Raw genomic sequence first — 18,556 nt, 5'->3', positions numbered from 1 at the left:
TTGCAGAAGCGTAACGTAACGTAATGGCTGCAGGAAGTAAGTAATGGAAATTCAGAAGCCCCTCATTCATCTCTGATCCAGGCGGGGGTGAGAGGAGGAGAAGCAAGATGCAAGCCCTAGGTCTCTTTTTCATCAGATCCGCCGAGATCCTCGTGACCAGGTACCAAGCCCAAGGCATAATTCCAGCCATGTCATTCGACAATGGCCATCCGGGGGCCAGCGCTGTCACTTTGTTTGACCACCGTGTCTGTATTTTTGGGAGAGTTGAGGCAGCCCTGAAAGCTTATACAACAACCAAATCACCATGACGGATAACGGCTGGCCGAGGCATAGCAACCTGCAGAGAGGCTGCTGTAATATGCAATGCCTCAATCAACTGCATACAGGAGAGCGTCTTGATCGCATCCCGCGCTCCAGCCACGCCGAATTCACCGGCTTACTCAACTCGCCCCGATCGTGATCAGCGCCGCAATGCCGAGTCCCATGAGCAACACCATTACAAACTCCGTCCTAGCCGCCGGACATGACGGGAAGTACAGTAGAATAAGTAGAATAACGGGAGAAATGAGTAAACAGAATCACGGCCCCCTCTTTTTTTCTTCCTTCGACGACCGGCAGCGAAGCCGGTCCCTTGAAGAGCTAGGACCCCCAGATTCCCCAAAGGGGTTGTTTTCGAGTCAATCGCCAACCGTCATCTCGCTCCCGGTGGGCGATATCGCTACCGGCACCCCATTTCGTCCGGCCCTAGTTTGCAAGCGCCAGCTCGAGCTTAAACACGCCAGGCCGAGACCGACACACGGCGAAACGACACCGACTCCAGCCGCCGAGGAGTAGTAAAAAAAGAAGGCGAAGCAAAGCCGGCCGCCGGGGGCGCCGCTAACACTAACACAGACGAGACGGCACTTATTACTGATGGGCGGAGTTTGAGAGCATTCTGCCTGCTCCCTCCCATCCACCCAAACCTGTCATTGTGCGATAATACTCCGGAAGGCCATCATGCATAGACAAGCAGGACAAAGGAGAGAGATGCTGCGAGAGCTGGGACCTCTACCATACGATATCCCATAGTACGACTCGCATCCCGAAACGGCGCATCTAACATGCGATTCGGCATCCAGCACGTGCCCCATATAGTGCCTGGCTTAGGTTGACCAGCAAACCCGGCTTCTCCCTACTTACGGTGTGCTGTAAATTGGATTCGCAGGGTCGAGTTTGCTTCTTTGGGTGATGCTGGGGGATGTGCAGCGCCTCATCTGCTAGAGCGAGCGCTCGCTAGGTCGCTTCACTGTGAAGTTAACCCCCTAGGGCAGGGCGGTTTGATGACGCCGAGCACCGTGACCACATGACCTCGACTTCGTGACCCGGTTGGAATAGGGGGGCCGTTGCCATCATTTGCGAAACTCGGTGCCACGATGTTGAGACCAGAAGAACCCCCCGACGTCGAACGCCGCAGGCACAGCCAGCTTTACTACAGCACAGCAGGTTGAGAGACCTGAAGTGATAACGTGAGCTTCCGCGCCAGCGGCTCCGGAGCGCGGCCCTCGCGCAAGCGCCGTGCAACAACCCGCACCCCCCGGACCCTATCACCAAAGGCCAGGCCAGCCAGGGCAGAAAAAAGCATCGACCATTGACAACGAGCCAGAACCATTTTTACCCCGGATTTTCCAAAACGTCATAGGCTGCCTGCTTGTTGCTGCTTTTTCTAGACTTGTCACTTCCCTTTTTTTCGCCTCCCCGAATCTCCCACACACACACTCACACTCACACTCACACTCACGCATACAGCAACGCCCTCTCCGAACTTCCGGGGTTCAGCTTTCTTCTCCGCTCCGTGTGACATGCTTTTGCTTCTAGCCTCTTGTCCTGGAAACGTCCCTCACCTTAGCTTCCAACCTTAGCTTAGTTCTCTCTGCTCTACCCGTTTCTCCTCTTTCTCAACAAGACGCAGGGCCCAGATGTACATGGGGTCCCTCAACAACCTACCTAAGTGCAGGAACCAGAGACAAACCGTCCGAGCTCTCGCATCACGGCTGCGCACCTCCCGGAGCCCAGAAATCTTAGCACAAACCTCCCGCTGCCACAGCTTCGAATCGCCATCATCTCGTTGGTCAATGCCTCTCGTCTTCCCCTTTCTCCTCCGGACGCCCAGCCCCAGAACTCGGGTCTCATTACCTAACACTTTGCTCTTAGCGGCCCAGGCTTTGGTTCTCGTGACACTCAAGACCCCTCCCTCGAATTCGTGTCAAGCTCCGACGGCCCGCTACTACAACACCACAACACAGCAAACAACCACACAACAACAAATTTGAGCATCGTGACTTTTTGTTTTTTCTTCCTTTCCACCTCTCATCCCTCACTAAGACCATTTCGAACATGCGCCTCTATTGGCTAGATCCAATGGTGCCTTCATCTCGTAAGGACCCTCCTCATTTCCCCCGCATTTCGGTAAACCCGTGTATGATCAACCATTGGCATCTCCACGCTCGACTATGCCGCTTTCTATAGAACAGACAACGAATCATCGACACATCCTCCTTCATACCTCCTCGCATTCAGAGAAAAAGTCGACAAGATGAAACTCCGCCGAACCCTCTGCCCGGCCGGCTGAACATGCCAAATCAAGACGGGTGCTGTATGACCGCGTCCGCCTCCCTCCCAAAAAAAAAAAAAAAAAGAAACGCCGTTGTGTGCTTGTAGTACCTATACATGGATCCATTCTACCGGCTGTGTAATCCATTCCAGAACCAATCGTCGATCCCTCGACGAGGCCATCGTGACTTGTTCGTGACTCATGGTGCTGGGCGTCGCCTGACCTACCGGCTGTTCGTCTTCTTGCCTCCCATTTTGAGGCGCTCCTTGCAGTCTTCGCAATACCATTTTGCTACACTCCATTAGCCATCTATTCATCCGGTACAAACGTGCACTCGGCAACTCACCTTTTGATCCTGGTGCGACCTTGAGTCCAACACACTCGAGGTGGAACCACTCACGCGGGCATTCATCCGCATCGCACGCTACCATCTCACCGTAACTGACGCCATTGCAATAGCAATACGTTGGCTCGTCTGCGTCAATGTCTGCGTCATCCTCGTCGCCCTGCATGCTGCTGTTTGTGTCTTCGTCTGCCAACTGAGCAACCGCTGCATGGATCGTGGGAGCGACCTTCTTCTGGCTCTTCTTGGCACCAGCTGCGTCATTGTTTCTCGACGACCGCGACCGCGATTGAGCCGCTTCCTGGAATGTCGCCAATGCCGGTGTTGACGGCTTACTGGCCCTTCCACTCTTGGTTGTGACTGTCACGCTCTGCGGCGCTGGTGGTACCGATTCGCTCTTACGTTCGTTCTCGTCCGTCTTGGTCTCCTTCTTGCTGCTGGTCGTCGTCGGTGGCGGAGCAGAAGCAACAACCTCTGTCCGCTCGGTGTCTTTCTTGGAGCTTTCCGTCTTGATAGGCACACTGGGCTCCTTGACAGCGTTTGTATCAGCACCGTTTCGAGGCCAATTCGTTGGCTGTGTCCCAGGATCTGGCGTGCCAGCAGGTTTCCCATTAGGCTTGTTAGACGCTGATGACGTCGGTCGTGCCTTGGTACTTTCAACATTTGCGGATTGTATTGAGTTTTGTCGTGCGCGCGTTGGGGCTGGGTTTGGCGTAACCACGGGCGCTGGCGAAGCTCGAACAGGAGCAATCTTCGGCTCGGGAAGCTCTGTGATGACTGGCGACGAATTGACTGATGGTGACATGCCGGCGACTCCATTCTTACTGAAATCACGGTGTTAGGTTCTGGCATGGTAGTGGGGATGGATAGAACATACCTCTTCTTAGACTGGCCGCTCCCTGATGGAAGCGCCTTTCTCTTCTTGGGCGGTTCAGGAGCAGGCGTTGCCCTCGGACTCGCGGTCTTCGGCTTTGGTGCAGCGGTCCCGAAGACGGTGCTCATGGCGCGTTCCGTTGTCGCGGCCCCGTTGGTTGTCTTTTCCACCTTGCGTCGTTTCTGAGGCGGGTTGCCGTTGTTGGCTGCTGCCGTAGAGATGCCCAGGCCAACATTGGCGCTCTCTGCCGTCTTGCGAGACTTGGCCGTCTTCTTGGTACTCTCGGCCTTATGTTTACCGTCGTGATCGTCCGCTTCGGAGTCGTGGTGGGCATTATGATTAGCGTGATTGTTGTGGTTTCTTGAGTTCTTCTTGGCCTGCACGGCTTGCTTTCGAGCATCGCTTCTAGCGGCTGCCTCTTCGGCCAAAGCCTGTGCTGCAGCAGAGATGGCTGCGGCGCCATCGCGCCGTGTACGGTCAACGTGTGATCTCGCGAGGCGATTCTCAGGATACGCCCAGTGGGTATTGCTTCCCCATTTGGCTTCCTCGCTGAATTCGTTCTCTAGGTGTGGCCAGACGTCTTCGATACGAGCAAGCTGGGCTTGCAGTGCCTCGTTGGCAGTTGATATAACGTGATTCTTTTCTTCGAGCGACACCAGCATCTCTTGGATCTTGACGGCGGTCTGGCGGAAGAGGTGGCGGCGAGGAAGGTTGGAGGGGTCAAAGACCAGGTCCTTGTGGGATTCGTCGACCGACGGTATAGGTTGGAGGGCGTTGTTGATTGCCATGCCGCTCGAGCTATTCTGGGCGCTCATGGGCGCGGAGGTTGGGGCAATTCCGCTCGAGGCCTCATTGTTCGTGCGTGGCTCGGGGAGGGGAGCATTAGTGGCGGCGGCGACAAGTCGAAAGAGCTGTTCTTCGGGCGCAAAAAGTTTGGCATCGACTTCCTTAAGAAGAGTGAAATGGCGAACCAGCTCCTTGGGGAGGGCGGTGACGCAGTCGGCGAAGTGGGTGATCGCTGGGAAGATGTCGATGGGCTGGTCGCCGCCGATCGAGTCTCTACCAGCTCCAGAGCGGCCCATAGTCGCGGTGCTTCGAGAAGGGTTCGTCCGAGCCTGGCGGGCTGGCTGCGACCGGCGTTGCGACAGGCTCTCCGCCGGAGACGCCTTGGCCGACTTCATCGTGGGTGACGCGGGTAGGATGCGAGGATTGAGGCGATCGGGTCTACCAGCTCAAGCGGCGGGACGGATTGGTTGGCGACAGAAAGATTGAGTATGTGCCTGGTGCGAAGGCAACGAGAGGGAGTAATGAGGTGAGTAACAGTTAAATCGACCAGATGTAAAAAGAGGTTAGGTCATTATGTGTCAAATGCCATATGAGGGGAATATGAGCTTGGGAAGAAGAGACGCGAAGGTGCAGATCTTGTTTTCCATTTGAAGGCTTCAGAAAGCGAATACCGCGGCGGGAGTCCAAGAGTAAGTACGACAGGCAGGTACCTCCGTCTGCACTGGCGCCCCGACTCACAGGTCCACGTCGGCCTCAGGCGTCAGGCGCCCCAACCAGGGCCTCAGCTGCACCACGCGGGCGCTGTAAATCCGGAGAAACCACCTCCCGACCTCGGATGTTTTTTTCTTATCTGATAAGGGTGCGCGTGGACAGGAATATCGTCATAGGCTCGACACAAACCAGCTCTTCAGGTCAGTTGAGTGAGAGATGTGCGAATTGTACCGTCGGCCCAGTAATTGACTGGGTAAAAGGCTCATATTTGATTCTCTTTGGAACAAGTTGTTCGTCCAACTAGCAATATTCTTGGATGTGCAGTGTATTGCAATATATTGCATCTTATCGCAGACCTAATACCCATCTCAGAGCACCCCAAACTGCATAGCTATATATACACACAAAAGGTCTCAATCCCGCGCCAGAAAACCAAAAGACTCTGCCATAAATAGATGAAAAAGAAAGGGATTTCTTGTTTCCATGAACCTCGGGGTATCACTACTTCCAGTCTATCGAAACACATCACGCCGTAACAGTTACCGCCCGGACCGGCGCCTCTTCGCGGTCCTTCTGCTTCTGCCGCCACTGCCACTCCAACAAGATCCAGATGAAGTCGTGGAGATCAAAGTCGGGCCACAGAGTATCAATGAAAAAGATCTGAGTGTCCTGGTGGCACTGCCAGAGCATAAAGTCGCTGAGGCGTTCCACTCCGCTAGTTCGAACAAAGATATCTAGAGGGGGATCGTTTGCTGTGTACATGTGCTTGTCGAGCGTCTCGGCTGTGATCGTCTCGGGATTTGGCAGGCCAGAGAGGCTGGCTGCGCTGTTTCTCGCCCTGATGCGAGGTGGGGGTGAGTCGGGGTGCAGTGTGGGCGATGACGAATCCCCATCACTGTCTTTCTTGGCATCATCGCCATCCAAGGGCTCCGAGTCCTCGGGCAGAACATCGGGGATCGTGGGCAGACCCTCGCGGCCATCCAGCTGGCGCGACAGGATCTTTTGCCTGATACGAGAAGGAGAGAATGGGGTGCTTCGGGGAGGAGTGGGAGCAAGGAACTCTTGCACTGTTGATCTGACTGCGGTAGTCATCTCAGCTCTCGATGTGTAGGGGAAGCAAATGTTCAATACGGCCCTGCCCATGCGTTAGTTCTCGTTCAATGCTTCCTTGAAGATGCAAAACCAACTTGTTGTTGTGCTTGGTTCTCGCGACAGCCTTGTCAACAACCTCCAAAACATCGGCTCGAATCATTTCGCGCTGGCCTAGGACGCGGACACGAGCACCGTAACGATCGAGAATGTGACCATAGTTGGTCAACTGTTCCAGTTTAACCTTGGCCAGCTGCATAAGGCCCTCGACCTCGTATTTCGGGCGGTTATAGTTCTCGATACTGAAGGCGTAAACCGTGACGACTTTCACGCCGCACTTGTAGCAAATCTCCATAATCTAAGTACACCAGGTTAGTATTCGCACAAGAGTACAGGACAGGTGGTACATGCCCTAGCCAGGGCCTCAAATCCATGATGATGGCCCTCCACTGTCTCCATTCGATGGCTTCGAGCATACCGCCGGTTTCCGTCCATCTCGAACGACACATGTTGGGGGATAGGGCCTTGTTTCAGGGCACCGATGAGAAGCTCGCGAAGCTGGCGCATAGCCCATTCTCCGGGAGGAGACTCAAGGATAACTTTCCGGAGAAAGGAAGATATAGCGTCGGACATGGTGGAGATGGTTGTATTATCGAGGTCTGTGGTTGGTGTACGGGGTATTGAAAAGGGAAAAAATTGGTTGAGATGGCGAACGTGTCGTGTGGACGGTCGGTAAGAGCGCGACTCTAAAGTTGGACAAGAAGGGATAAATATTATGCAAAGTCGAAATAGTTATGGAATCAAAGTCGCATGGCTGATGGGAATCTCGAAAACTGAAATAGGGAAACAAACGATTGTCGGAGGCGAAGACCAAAGACGTGACGACGAGTGTTGACAAGTAAGCCACGAAGCTATCCCACGAGTGCCCACAAGACTGCAACCAGGTCACGACGGGGGGTTGGGGCCAATTAAAATGCATCAAATGAAAGGTACTTAATGCCACACCTAAATTACATGGTGATAGAAGTCCCAACAATATTGGCTGTTACAAATCGCGACATTGCACAAGCGGCAGCCGTACCGAGTCTGCTTCCGGCTTTGGCAGTTGCCGCTGAGCTCCTCAAAGGGACTTATTTTCTCACCTTTTGACCTTATCTGCCCCTGCCGAAAGCCCTTACAAGCTAGGCAGTCTGAGTTTACCTTGCGATTGACATGATTGACCTCTCGATTGATGTGAACACGCTGTAAATCAGGGTTTTGAAGGTCACGCTCGTCGCCGGCTCTGTAACGTTGCCGCGACTGACTTTCCTGGCCGTAGGTGTTGAATAACTCATTGTAAATGCACTCTCGCCACTCTCTCTGAGTCGTGAATCGCTTCCAACTTGGCTTCGGGCCCCGCAACTGAATAACATAGCTATTGACGAGTGCAACGTCAAGCAGGAAGGTCCAGCAAAGAGCCTGCCAAGGGCCGCGGCGCAAGGGATGATCATAGGCGTAATATGACCTCAACTGGTCGCCCCGATCCACGTGATTCATCTCATCGTTATACTCAGCGGCAATAGTAGGGATAGAGATATCCTTGATGACTTCATCGCCGAAGAAGCGGCGTATCTGCCGGGCCTCGGGCTTCTTGGAGGTGGGCTTCTTCCTGCGACGTTCGACTCGCTCCTCGCCGGAAAAGACAGTCGTGAAGAAGAGGACGAGGCGGCTATCCTTCCAAGCGACTTGGTTGACCTTACGAGATGAAGAGAAGACAAATTAGTAAGAGATTTATATGTAAAAGTGTCTTAGCGTTATACCTTATTGTCAGGCGTAGGGATCACTTTAACCTGGTTAAAGTCATAGCTCGTACTGAGCCTTTTATCGCCTCTGAGATCATGAACAAGCTCCTCGTTGATGCCGCTGTTAGGTCGAGCCGTGCCTGTGGCTCCGTGACCATGCATACGGAGGCTGCGGAAGAGATCTGACGACGAGAAGAGGTTATCGACGAAGACGTGATATGTCGCTTTTGGCAGTATATTTGCTAGGGCCACGACGACGCTTTGAGTCGAGTTCAAGGCGATAGGCTCGTCTGAGGAGCTCCCCTGTGTCTCCTGTGATCCTTGCGTGCGGCGGGTGCAGCGGCGCTTTGCGGGAGGAAGCTCAACACCAACGGCGCCGTATTGGGCGCCCGTGATGTGCCAGAACCAGTGGATAAAGAAGCCGTGCTGTGCGATAACCCAGATCTTAAAGCCTCGAGGAATGGGCTTGCCTTTGACGACTGTTGTCTCATTAGACCTGCCCGTGAAGCGGATCATACACTCATCTACAGCGAGATGAGAGCCCGGGATAAAGATCTCCGCCGACGCAGCTTGTATATGATCAGACCACTCATCACAGGCTTGGAATACCTTCGGAAGAGGCGCGGTCTCGTCGATCTTGGTGTAGTCAAAAGGGCGAAGGTGGCGGTGAAGGATCTGAAACTTCCAATAGGGCATGAACTTGATGATTGAGTGTAAAGGGCGCTGTTCCCCCGGCTTTGGAGTACTCCAATGGCTCTTAATGGTCCTTTCCTTATGTAAACCTATATAAATTAGCACTCCAAGCCATACATATACTTCTGCAACAGAGGTCCCTTGCCAAGCTCGCAGCCTGGCATTCTTCGTCATTGGGTGATTCCAGCTATCGACAACGTCATTTTCCTTGAGCCACGAGAGCCAGCTTTGAGTGTATTGGACCCATCTCTCAACAAGGGAAATAGGAAGGAAAAGCTGGAATAGCTGCAGCGGCGATGGCGGCGGTATGTTGATGTGGAAGTTGCGTGTCTCTACGGGGAAGGGTTCAAAGTCGGTGCCGCGGGCCTTTTCGGCCGGAAAAACAGCCACCCGGGTCGGGTCATTAGGGTGCATTTGATAACTATGATTTTCCTTGATAAAGCTCTTGTCGTCATAGGCATTGAGGGCTTGTGCCTCTTGTGGAATTGAGAGCGTGGCCATTGTTCAATTCAAAATAATTTATATGTGATTTTGGCTGTGATAGCTTCATTGAGCTAACTTTTCGTACCCTCCTTGTACTAAGCCTATCACGTGGTCAAGGTGGGGCGAGGTACGCGTTGCAGTCTTGTGGGCACTCGTGGGATAGTGGCGGAGCTGGCATCTGACGATGGGGATGGGGCTTGTTGAGGCGAGGCGTTAAGCACTGGAACCCTCAGATGGAAAGAACGGCGACGTTGCCTTAGCTTTTTGTGCCTGGCACTGGAGGGCGGGAGCTTGGCGCAAGGGTAAGCCCGGGCCAATAAGCACGCTGCGCAACAACCTATCGTCATTATCTTGGAGCAGCCGAGGCGTTATGACGACGGCTGGATCTCGGCGTCCTGGGCAAGCAGCTGAGCTACGAGGCCAGAAGGAGCTTTGATGCAATCGATTGTGGTGAGATTTGAGCAAGGATTGGGGTGTTTGACGAGGGTGTGACTTCGAGCTGCTGGCTATATGAGGATCCAGTGGCTCGATGTTGGTACAATCCCTACCAGGGGCTCGCGAAAGAGCTCACTCGCAGCGGCTGATCCATTTGGCATTGCCTGGGGAAATATATATCTCCCGGGGCATTGTTTTCCGAGTTTGACATGTGAATTGGATGTTGCCGTGACAGTTTATTGTCCTGGAGCCTGGCTTTGTCGATGTGAGGTTCGGTAAGCCTCTATCCGTAGATCCACGTTGAATCCATGCAGCAAGAGACCAGCCAAGCATGGCTGAATGAAATTGGTCGGATATCGCATTGAAAGGCTTCCGACATTCACTTTCGAGACTTTCCCATACTTTGAGCGTACAGCCGCATTGAGTATTTAGTGTCTGATTGCGCCACTTGGTGACGACAACAAGTTGCTCGGTTTGAGGAGCTATACAAGCATCATCCTCGTTCAGTCATTGGGATGTAGAGAAGCCAGGACTAGCTGGCACTAGTTCATCGCATTTCGACAATCCAGACATGAACGAAGGAGGCGTGTTCTTTTATCCTTCCTTCTACCTTCGAAGAGTGGATGAGCATGGGCTCCATATTGGGTGTCCATGGTGTCCATCCCTGGTAATTCGGGGTTACAGGGTAGTTGTCCTGGTTCTAAAGACTCGAGTGATACCAAGTTCCAGCTGCCCATCCAATATGCAATCCGTATGTAGGAGCACTCATCGAGGTTTCAAGCAAAGCCCGCTCTATGGTGGCATGCGGAAATTGATGAATATTTAAACCCGGTTGCTGGGCGGGTTAAGGGAAGAACTTGGAGAGGTCAATTCGTCACCAAAAACTAGTCGCTCTCTCGATTCGAGGCAATGGGTCAGATAGGATGCTATGCCAGGCACCGTTGGACTGGCCGTTGGAAATACTGCCACAAAGAGAATGGTCAAGACTGAGTTTTCTCAAACTTGTGAGACGGTAAGGTCCCGAACCTTGATCGAGACCACCAACACCCGGCTCTCAACGCTCAAAGACGTCATTGCTGCAACGAAAGCCGCAGCTGTTTTAGCGCAATCCAAGTCTGAAAACGCCACAACAATTCTCGGCCGGGGAGGCTGGAGCCGCTGTCGCTCACTGGTATGCGCAAACCGTCTCCAGAGCAAGTGCTTCATAAATCTCGTGTAAGCTGCTGTGTAATGCCGTCTAAGGCAACAGTAATGTTCCCACTCATGGAGCGTTCCAGCGGAGACTTGGCCCCGGACAACCATTCATGTTGACCGTTTCCTGTCGTTTCCTCTGGCCTGCAGTTGGTCCTGGGCTCGCCGAGGGGCCACCGATGATGGTGTTCTTGGTGGAGTTTGAGAGCCATGTCCATGACTAGCCGTTTGTTGCCCAAGTGTTGCCATCGATGTCACTCTGCTGCAAGCATTGCTATCCAGAGACATGAACCCATGTATCCAGTAGCATCAAAGCGCGCTGCAGCCGAGGGGACACAGCGGCCGCCGTTCTCATCGGCCAGCTCAACCGTGATGCGCCATTCGTCAGCAGTCATGTGCTATCGTAGAAAAAAAGTAGAGCACCGAGACCAAACCAGGAACAAAGAGGGAAGCTACGCACCTGGTTGAGACCGGAGCTGCTAAGCTCAAGCCTCAGGCACAATCGCGACGGGACTGTCATGTTCGGGTCCTACCCACCATCGTCGACCCCGTCTTGTCTCGCCCTCGTTGAAAGTTGTTTTTCCCTCCTCTCTCCTCTCTTCCTCCTTTCTTCTCTATCCTTCTCTCTCCTCCTGGGAAGCTTCACCTAACGACATCATCTCACGACTCGTCTTCTTGCCCCTACTTTGCTCCTTCCCCCCTTCTCTCCCCCCACTCGTTCCAATTGATCTCGTCCTCCCCCACCTAAGCAATCGTTGCTACCCCTCGCCGATCGTCGCCTGCGTCGCCCGTGCTTGGAGCTCTCTTGTTAAGCAAAGCTTCAGATTGCGCCATGGTTGTTCATGACGGCCACGAGTACCTCACTGAGGAAGAGAGACGCCTCAAGGAGGATCGCGACCGCACCAAGTACTGGAAGAAATGGGGTCCTTACGTTGCTGAGAGACAGTGGGCGACAGGCATGTGATGAACGCGGCATACCCTGGCTCATGTCGCCCATGATAAGCCAATTGCTAACCAACCCACAGTCCGAGAGGATTACAGCCCTGATGGAGATGCCTGGAGCCGTACGTGCAGCTTCACAAACCTCGAGTATCACCGCCACTCTCTAACATATTGCGCTAGACTTCCCTCACGACCATGCCCGATCGCGAGCTTTCCGATGGGGTGAAGATGGCATTGCTGGTGTCTGCGACACTCACGGCTACCAAAACATTGGATTTAGCTTCTGGAATGAGGAAGAGTTCGTCCAATGACGCCAATTAACCCATGTCATGAGTGCTGACAAGTTTTTAGCGACTTTCTCAAGGAACGTCTCTTTGGCCTCTCCAACCCACAGGGCAACCACGGAGAAAGTGTCAAGGAAGCCCATTTCCACGTCGATAACACTCCAGTCAGTTTCTAGCTCAAGCCTCAATGGTTATTCCCCAGCGATCTCATGCTAACTCCCTCTGCAGACCGTAATAACCCCCAGGCTCGAGACCCACTATCATACTGACTTGCCATGATAGCATTCGTACATGAAGTTTCTCTACAAGTACCCGCAGAAAAAGTTCCCCTACAAAGACCTGATCGACGAGAACGCCCGCAGAGGAAAGGAAGACAAGGAGTACCAGATTATCGACACTGGTGTGTTTGACGAGGATAGGTACTGGGACATCTTCATCGAAACCGCCAAAGAAACCGACGACCCCGATGAGATCCTGTTTCGAGTTACCGCGTGGAACCGAGGCCCCGACCCTGCGCCGCTTCACATCATTCCCCAAGTGTGGTTCCGTAACACTTGGAGCTGGGGTCGAGAGCCCGAGGACAAGAAGCCTTCGATCAAACGCGTCGACGAGAACGCCGCCAAGTCCAACCACTGGAACCTGGGAGAGCGTTACTTCCTCTGCTCCCCATCGCCTGGCGTTGGCTCGAGCGGTGACGATGTGATGCCCCAGTTCATGTTCACCGAGAACGACACGAATTTCAAGGCTCTGTACGGCCAGGAGAATAAGCAGCCATACGTGAAGGATGCTTTCCACAGGTACATTGTCGATGGCGAGAAGGATGCCGTCAACCCTGCCAAGACCGGTACCAAATGCGCTGCTTGGTTCAACTTTAATGAGGACGGTGGTGTCAATCCCGGTGAATGTGCTGGTAAGTACTTTGGCGCATGGAGCTTCGAAGGCTATTTGGTTAAGCTGTACTTTAGTCGTTCGTTTCCGCTTCACAAGAAGAGACGATACCTACCTGGACGAGGAAGAGTTCGACGACGTGATCGAGAGCCGCAGGGAAGAGGCGGACGAGTTCTACTACAGACTCAGCCCTCTCCCCATGGCAGACGACCTGCGAAACATCCAAAGACAGGCCTTCTCTGGCATGATGTGGACCAAGCAGCACTATCATTTCATCTGGGACCATTGGGCGAACGGTGATCCCACGATGCCGCCTCCCCCGGCTTCGCGGAAAGACATCAGAAACTCAGCGTGGAAACACATGCATTGCGACGACATTCTGTCAATGCCTGACTCATGGGAGTATCCTTTCTTTGCTGCGTGGGACAGCGCTTTCCACTGCATCCCGCTGGCCATGATTGACCCCGATTTCGCCAAGAAGCAGCTTGACTTGTTCACCCGAGAGTGGTACTGTCACCCCAACGGACAGCTTCCGGCGTAAGTTGACCCCTGCTTATAAATGTTCCTGAGATGGTTACTGAAGTACCCTGTTAGTTACGAGTGGAACTTTGGCGATGTGAACCCCCCAGTGCACGCCTGGGCTACATTTAGAACTTTCAAGATCGAGCGGAAGCTGTATGGCCGCCAGGATCTTGACTTCCTGGAGCGTGTGTTCCAGAAGCTGCTTCTTAACTTCACCTGGTGGGTGAACCGTAAGGATGCTGACGGCAAGAATGTGTTTGAAGGAGGCTTCCTGGGCCTCGACAACATTGGCTTGTTCAACCGATCTGAGCCCTTGCCCACCGGAGGTGTCCTTGAGCAGGCTGACAGCACAGGATGGATGGCCTTCTACTGTCTGTCCATGCTCAACATTGCACTCGAGCTGGCCAAGCACCGACGCATCTACGAGGACATTGCATCCAAGTTCTTTGAGCACTTCATCTTCATTAGTGATGCGATGACCTTCCGAACAGGCCACAAGGATGAAAAATCTCTTTGGAACGAGGAGGATGGCTTCTACTATGATGCCATCTCTTGGGGCGGCCCCTGGATCCAGCAGCTGCCCGTTCGATCGCTCGTGGGCCTGATCCCGCTGTATGCGACCATCACTCTGGAGCCAGAGCTGATCAACAGGCTCCCGTCATTCAAGAAGCGGGTTGACTGGTTCATCGAAAACCGATGCGATCTGGCTGAACGAAACATGGCCAGTATTCGGAAGCGAGGAAAGGGGAACAGAATCTTGTTGTCCATTGTCAGCAAGGACAGGCTGGAGAAGATCCTCAAGCGAATGCTCGATGAAGATGAATTCTTCAGCGACCACGGCATCCGATCTCTTTCCAAGTTCCACAAGGAGAACCCCTTCTCGATGGATGTCAACGGACAAAAGTTCTGTGTCGGATACGTGCCAGGAGATTCTGACAGCGGTCTGTTTGGCGGCAACAGCAACTGGAGAGGCCCTATCTGGCTGTGCGTCAACTTCTTGCTAGTCGAGTCCCTGCAGCGCTTCTTCCTGTTTTATGGACCTGACTTCCAGGTTGAATGCCCGACGGGCAGTGGCGACTACATGCATCTGGGCAAGGTGTCTGAAGAGATTCAGCATCGCCTGCAGCATCTGTTCGCCCGTACAGATGATGGTAGGCGCAGCATCAACGGTGGCGATGACCGTCTCGACTTTGATGAGCACTGGAAGGATTACCTCTGGTTCCATGAGTTCTTTGACGGCGACACTGGACGAGGCTTGGGCGCTACCCACCAATGTGGCTGGACCGGTCTGATTGCTCGAATGATCCATGATACTGGGTATGTTATGTTGAACAAGACTTGTCAAGTATATGCCAGATTGCTAACCAAGATACAGTGTCAACTGCCGCCTTCCTCACACTCCTCGTACACCATCTATCGCCATGGGCCACTACTTTGATGACATTTTCCAACGAAGTGTCGGCGTTCCTCACCAGGGTGGCATGCCTCGCATCAGGCGCTCATCAACGGCTCGGTCCATCGGTGCTCGTAGTGATTTTGATGATGATGCTCGCTCCATGACCAACTCTATTCACCACGATGACCCAGAGCGAGCCAAGGAACGGTCCGAGGCGGATGCTCACATGCATAGCTACGTTTCGGACCAGCTCGAGAGGTACAAGGATGAAAGAGCTCAGGGCTATGAGCACGACGACGAGTACGAGACGAAGGCATAGAGAGCACAGGTAACTGCTGCAATGGGCAGATAGGCGGCGCTATTAAGAGAAGGAAGGTATAGGGCGTTCTAAAAAGCATGGCCTTGGGAGGATGTCGTGTAGGACTGGTAGAAATTCGTTTGTAGTCGGCGGTTTAGACATGTTATCCATCATTGAAATGAAAGTCTATTCTTATGTGAGACTGCGATTTCTGAGAGCAGCGTCATGGCTCTTGTGAGTTGTTATTGCAATTTGACACATTTGCTCCAAATGCCGTGAATTGTCCCAGGGCAAAATACTTCTTTTGACGCGTTGTGAGCTCATGATGGAGCTCCTCGAGTGTGCTCGTACTTCCGCTAATTCCGACCAGACCTCGGATGAGTTTCTAGAACAACAGATCACATCACGAACTTTGAACAGGTCAATTGGGGAATTGCATTTATTGCACGCCCTATTCACACCCTCCTACACTATTCTTTCCATCGACACACTCTTTCCCCTCCCATCCGGAGACGTAAATAAAAGTCGGGGGAGGTCGGAAAGAGGGGAAGCCCAGAAGCCGGCGGGCAACACGGGAGGGGGAGGGTGAGAGAGAGAGTTGCCCGGCCGGTGAACGCCCAAACGAGACGACGAGATGGGCTTAAAGGAGACAACTAAACATGTTTGTTTAACACTATGAAGGGGTGGTTTTACAGGGAGTCGGTCAGGAGCTTGTTCATCTTGGCGATGCGGGCCGAGACGCTGAGGTCGATGGTTCGGTCTCCGATCTCGACGACGAGTCCGCCAACAATGTCGGGGTTGACCTGGGTGAGGTTAGTTGTTAGGGGCATGGGTGGCATGTCGAGGTCCAATTGGTGACGTACAGAGTTGGTGACCTTGAGCTTCTGGCCCTGGCTGATGTAGGCCGACTTGGAGACGGCAGACTCCAATCGGTTGAGGGTTCGCTTGTCGAGAGGCTAGAGCCGACGTCAGCCCAATGCTCCATCAATCCGTCCATGAGTCCATCAATTGGCGTCGTATTCCCGATATAAGCCGATTGCTATTGCTCCCTCGGAGCTCCCCCTCTCATCCGATATCCAAACGTACCTGGGCGCTGGTGACGGTGACCTCGACCTCGCCGCGGGCGGCAGAGATAATGGTGGCGAACTTGTCGCAAACGCCGGGCAGGAGGCCCAGTCGGTTGTTCTCGGCGAGGGTCTCGAGGAAGTTCTTGACGGTCTCGTTGCCAGATCCGGCCTTCTTGGCGAGCTCCTCAATGATGGCCTTCTTGTCGGCCTCGGTCAGGGTAGGGGCCGAGAGGATGGCGGCCAGCTTGGTATCCTTCTCGAGGAGGGCGCCGAGGTTGGAGAGAGCAGCGGCGGTGGGATCGAGGCTCGAGGTCTTGACGGCGGCAGTGTACTAAATTGACGCAAAAAAAATTCTTGTCAGCGACGGCGCGATCCATTGGCCCGGCCGGGGACGCATCGCGGGGCATCACGATGCCAATTGGGTTCGGAGGAGACGTTGTCGACCGGTGACGACCCCCGCGAGGCCCGGGGAGGGGGAGTGGTGTTGCTGTTTACCAGAGCAGTGGCATAGGTGCCATCGACGCCGAAGACGGACACGGGGGGCTTGACCTCGCTGGTAGCCGCGGCGGCGAAGGATCGGACGGGGACGGCGACGCGGAGAGCAGCGGCGCGCTGGGGAGCAGCGGCCCGGACGGTGCGGAGGACTTGTCGCGAGAACATGGCGGCGGGTGAGGGCGAGGTCGATGGAATTGGGGTCAAGGGAGTGATGGAGTTTCGGGTCGTCGAGCTCGATAACTTGGAGGTTGTTGCTTCTCGGCAATTTTCGGGCGTTGGATGCCTGGGCGGGTGTCAGGCATCCACTTTCGATTACATAACACGACTTGGTATTCTTGGCTTGACAGCTTCAAGACACTAACAACAGACAAAGCAAAGAAGATAATTGCACAAAAGACACATTTTTCCTGTAGTGATTCAGGTTCCGTACCTGAAGCTGTGTTCATCAGAGGAAGTTTCCCTTCATCAAGGACAAACCGTCATCTAAACTCGTGCCCTCTACTCTGATCATGATCGTACAACTTAAGCAGCTCCCTAGCCCCTCCAAGTCCTAAACCGAACGCCCAAAAACTCCTGGATGCTAACCTTGACACACTCACGCAAATACCCGGCCCATCTAGCGATCAAGCTTCTCCTAGTCGCTCTTCAACATGCTGTCCACCAGGTCTCCAAGGGGGCCCCAGTAGTCCCTCCCACTCGCCAAGCTGTGCTCGTCCACAAAGAGCACGTACTGCTTGAAGCTCGTGTTGAGGTGAGGCTCCAGACCCAGCTCGCGAATCACGGGGTAGTGGTGGCAGTAGATGTGCGCGTAGACACGGTACATGCGCTTGAAGATCTGGCGGACCAGCGCCGGGAATGACTTGGGGAACGGGACACCTAGGAATGTCAGTGATTTAAGTCAAGCTGAAAGACACAACTGTAGCTACCAATCTTGCTGGGCAGGACCTGTTCGTTGTCAATGTTGGACTGCACCCATGTCATGAGCTGCTCGATGTATGCTGGAGCTGGCATCTTGGTTGGGCGCTTGTAGTTTTCGTTGTCCTGCCAGAGGTACTCGAACCTGCATTTCAATCAGCTTCTGCAATGGTTTATACCCGTGAAGGGCAGTCGTACTCATCGGTGGCCTTCATCTCCGGGCATGACTGCGGCGAGCAAAACTCGGTGATGGCTCCGTAGAGAAGGTTGATCTGGTTGTAAAAGTCCACCACTAACAGTTCCTCATTAGCCCGCCATCTCGCTGCAGGGCGCATGCTCGTCCAAACTCACTGTTGACAGCCAACCACTCGTTCTCATCCTCGCCCTCTGGGAGCTTGACAACCTTGCGCAGGCTGCCGCCGCCGAGCGTCACCTCGGCATACTGCCGAAGCTGGTAACTAGCCGATCCGCCTTTGCCCACGCGCGGGCGAAACTGGTTCCTCGTCCGTTGGTTCCTATCGATGACGGTCTCCGAGTCAGCAATCGTCACTTCGGCCACCGCGGGCGGCGGTACGGGGTCTGAGGCGATGGCGACGGGGATGATGGTCGTCTCCATCTGGTGCATCGTCGACAGGGACTTGGGGCTCAGGTAGCGGAACATGTTGGCGGTGTGCGGCGAAGCCATGATGATGACGATGGATGGTTCATTCGATGGGTACTACTAACACGGTGGTCAAGAAAGCTTGAGCCATGGCGGGCAATCGACGACCGAG

General features: G+C 53.9%; 5 protein-coding genes across 5 annotated transcripts; 1 reads left to right on the top strand and 4 right to left on the bottom strand.

The window, feature by feature from the left end:
• Positions 1–2,813: 2,813 nt before the first annotated feature.
• Positions 2,814–4,988, bottom strand: NCS54_00123200 (Chromatin modification-related protein; the record flags this gene model as incomplete). The annotated part of the gene is made up of 3 exons (XM_053146863.1): positions 2,814–2,881; positions 2,937–3,757; positions 3,811–4,988. The coding sequence occupies 3 exons, from the start codon at positions 4,986–4,988 to the stop codon at positions 2,814–2,816; spliced, it is 2,067 nt and encodes a 688-aa protein (XP_053002838.1).
• Positions 4,989–5,829: 841 nt separating this feature from the next.
• Positions 5,830–9,371, bottom strand: NCS54_00123100 (DDE-Tnp-1-7 domain-containing protein; the record flags this gene model as incomplete). Its single annotated transcript, XM_053146862.1, has 4 exons — positions 8,193–9,371; positions 7,594–8,127; positions 6,492–6,751; positions 5,830–6,439 (listed from the first exon to the last, which is right to left on the bottom strand). The coding sequence occupies exons 1-4, from the start codon at positions 9,366–9,368 to the stop codon at positions 5,830–5,832; spliced, it is 2,580 nt and encodes an 859-aa protein (XP_053002837.1). The 5' UTR covers positions 9,369–9,371.
• A 2,437-nt stretch (positions 9,372–11,808) lies between these two features.
• Positions 11,809–15,327, top strand: NCS54_00123000 (Glycoside hydrolase family 63; the record flags this gene model as incomplete). Its single annotated transcript, XM_053146861.1, has 8 exons — positions 11,809–11,932; positions 12,002–12,040; positions 12,099–12,216; positions 12,270–12,366; positions 12,485–13,112; positions 13,168–13,627; positions 13,685–14,929; positions 14,988–15,327. The coding sequence occupies 8 exons, from the start codon at positions 11,809–11,811 to the stop codon at positions 15,325–15,327; spliced, it is 3,051 nt and encodes a 1,016-aa protein (XP_053002836.1).
• A 668-nt stretch (positions 15,328–15,995) lies between these two features.
• On the bottom strand, positions 15,996–17,045 carry NCS54_00122900 (ATP synthase subunit 5, mitochondrial; the record flags this gene model as incomplete). The annotated part of the gene is made up of 4 exons (XM_053146860.1): positions 16,869–17,045; positions 16,393–16,704; positions 16,170–16,262; positions 15,996–16,109 (listed from the first exon to the last, which is right to left on the bottom strand). Exons 1-4 carry the CDS (start codon positions 17,031–17,033, stop codon positions 15,996–15,998), a joined length of 684 nt encoding a protein of 227 aa, XP_053002835.1. The 5' UTR covers positions 17,034–17,045.
• Positions 17,046–17,502: 457 nt separating this feature from the next.
• Positions 17,503–18,468, bottom strand: NCS54_00122800 (Putative maintenance of ploidy protein mob1; the record flags this gene model as incomplete). Its single annotated transcript, XM_053146859.1, has 4 exons — positions 17,503–17,744; positions 17,795–17,928; positions 17,982–18,075; positions 18,135–18,468. The coding sequence occupies 4 exons, from the start codon at positions 18,466–18,468 to the stop codon at positions 17,503–17,505; spliced, it is 804 nt and encodes a 267-aa protein (XP_053002834.1).
• Between the last annotated feature and the right edge of the window lie 88 nt (positions 18,469–18,556).

This window comes from Fusarium falciforme, chromosome 1, assembly GCF_026873545.1.
Source record: "Fusarium falciforme chromosome 1, complete sequence".
NCBI lineage: Eukaryota > Fungi > Ascomycota > Sordariomycetes > Hypocreales > Nectriaceae > Fusarium > Fusarium falciforme.
The sequence above is the reverse complement of the archived record's forward strand: the minus strand, read 5'-3'. Positions and strand labels throughout refer to the sequence as shown.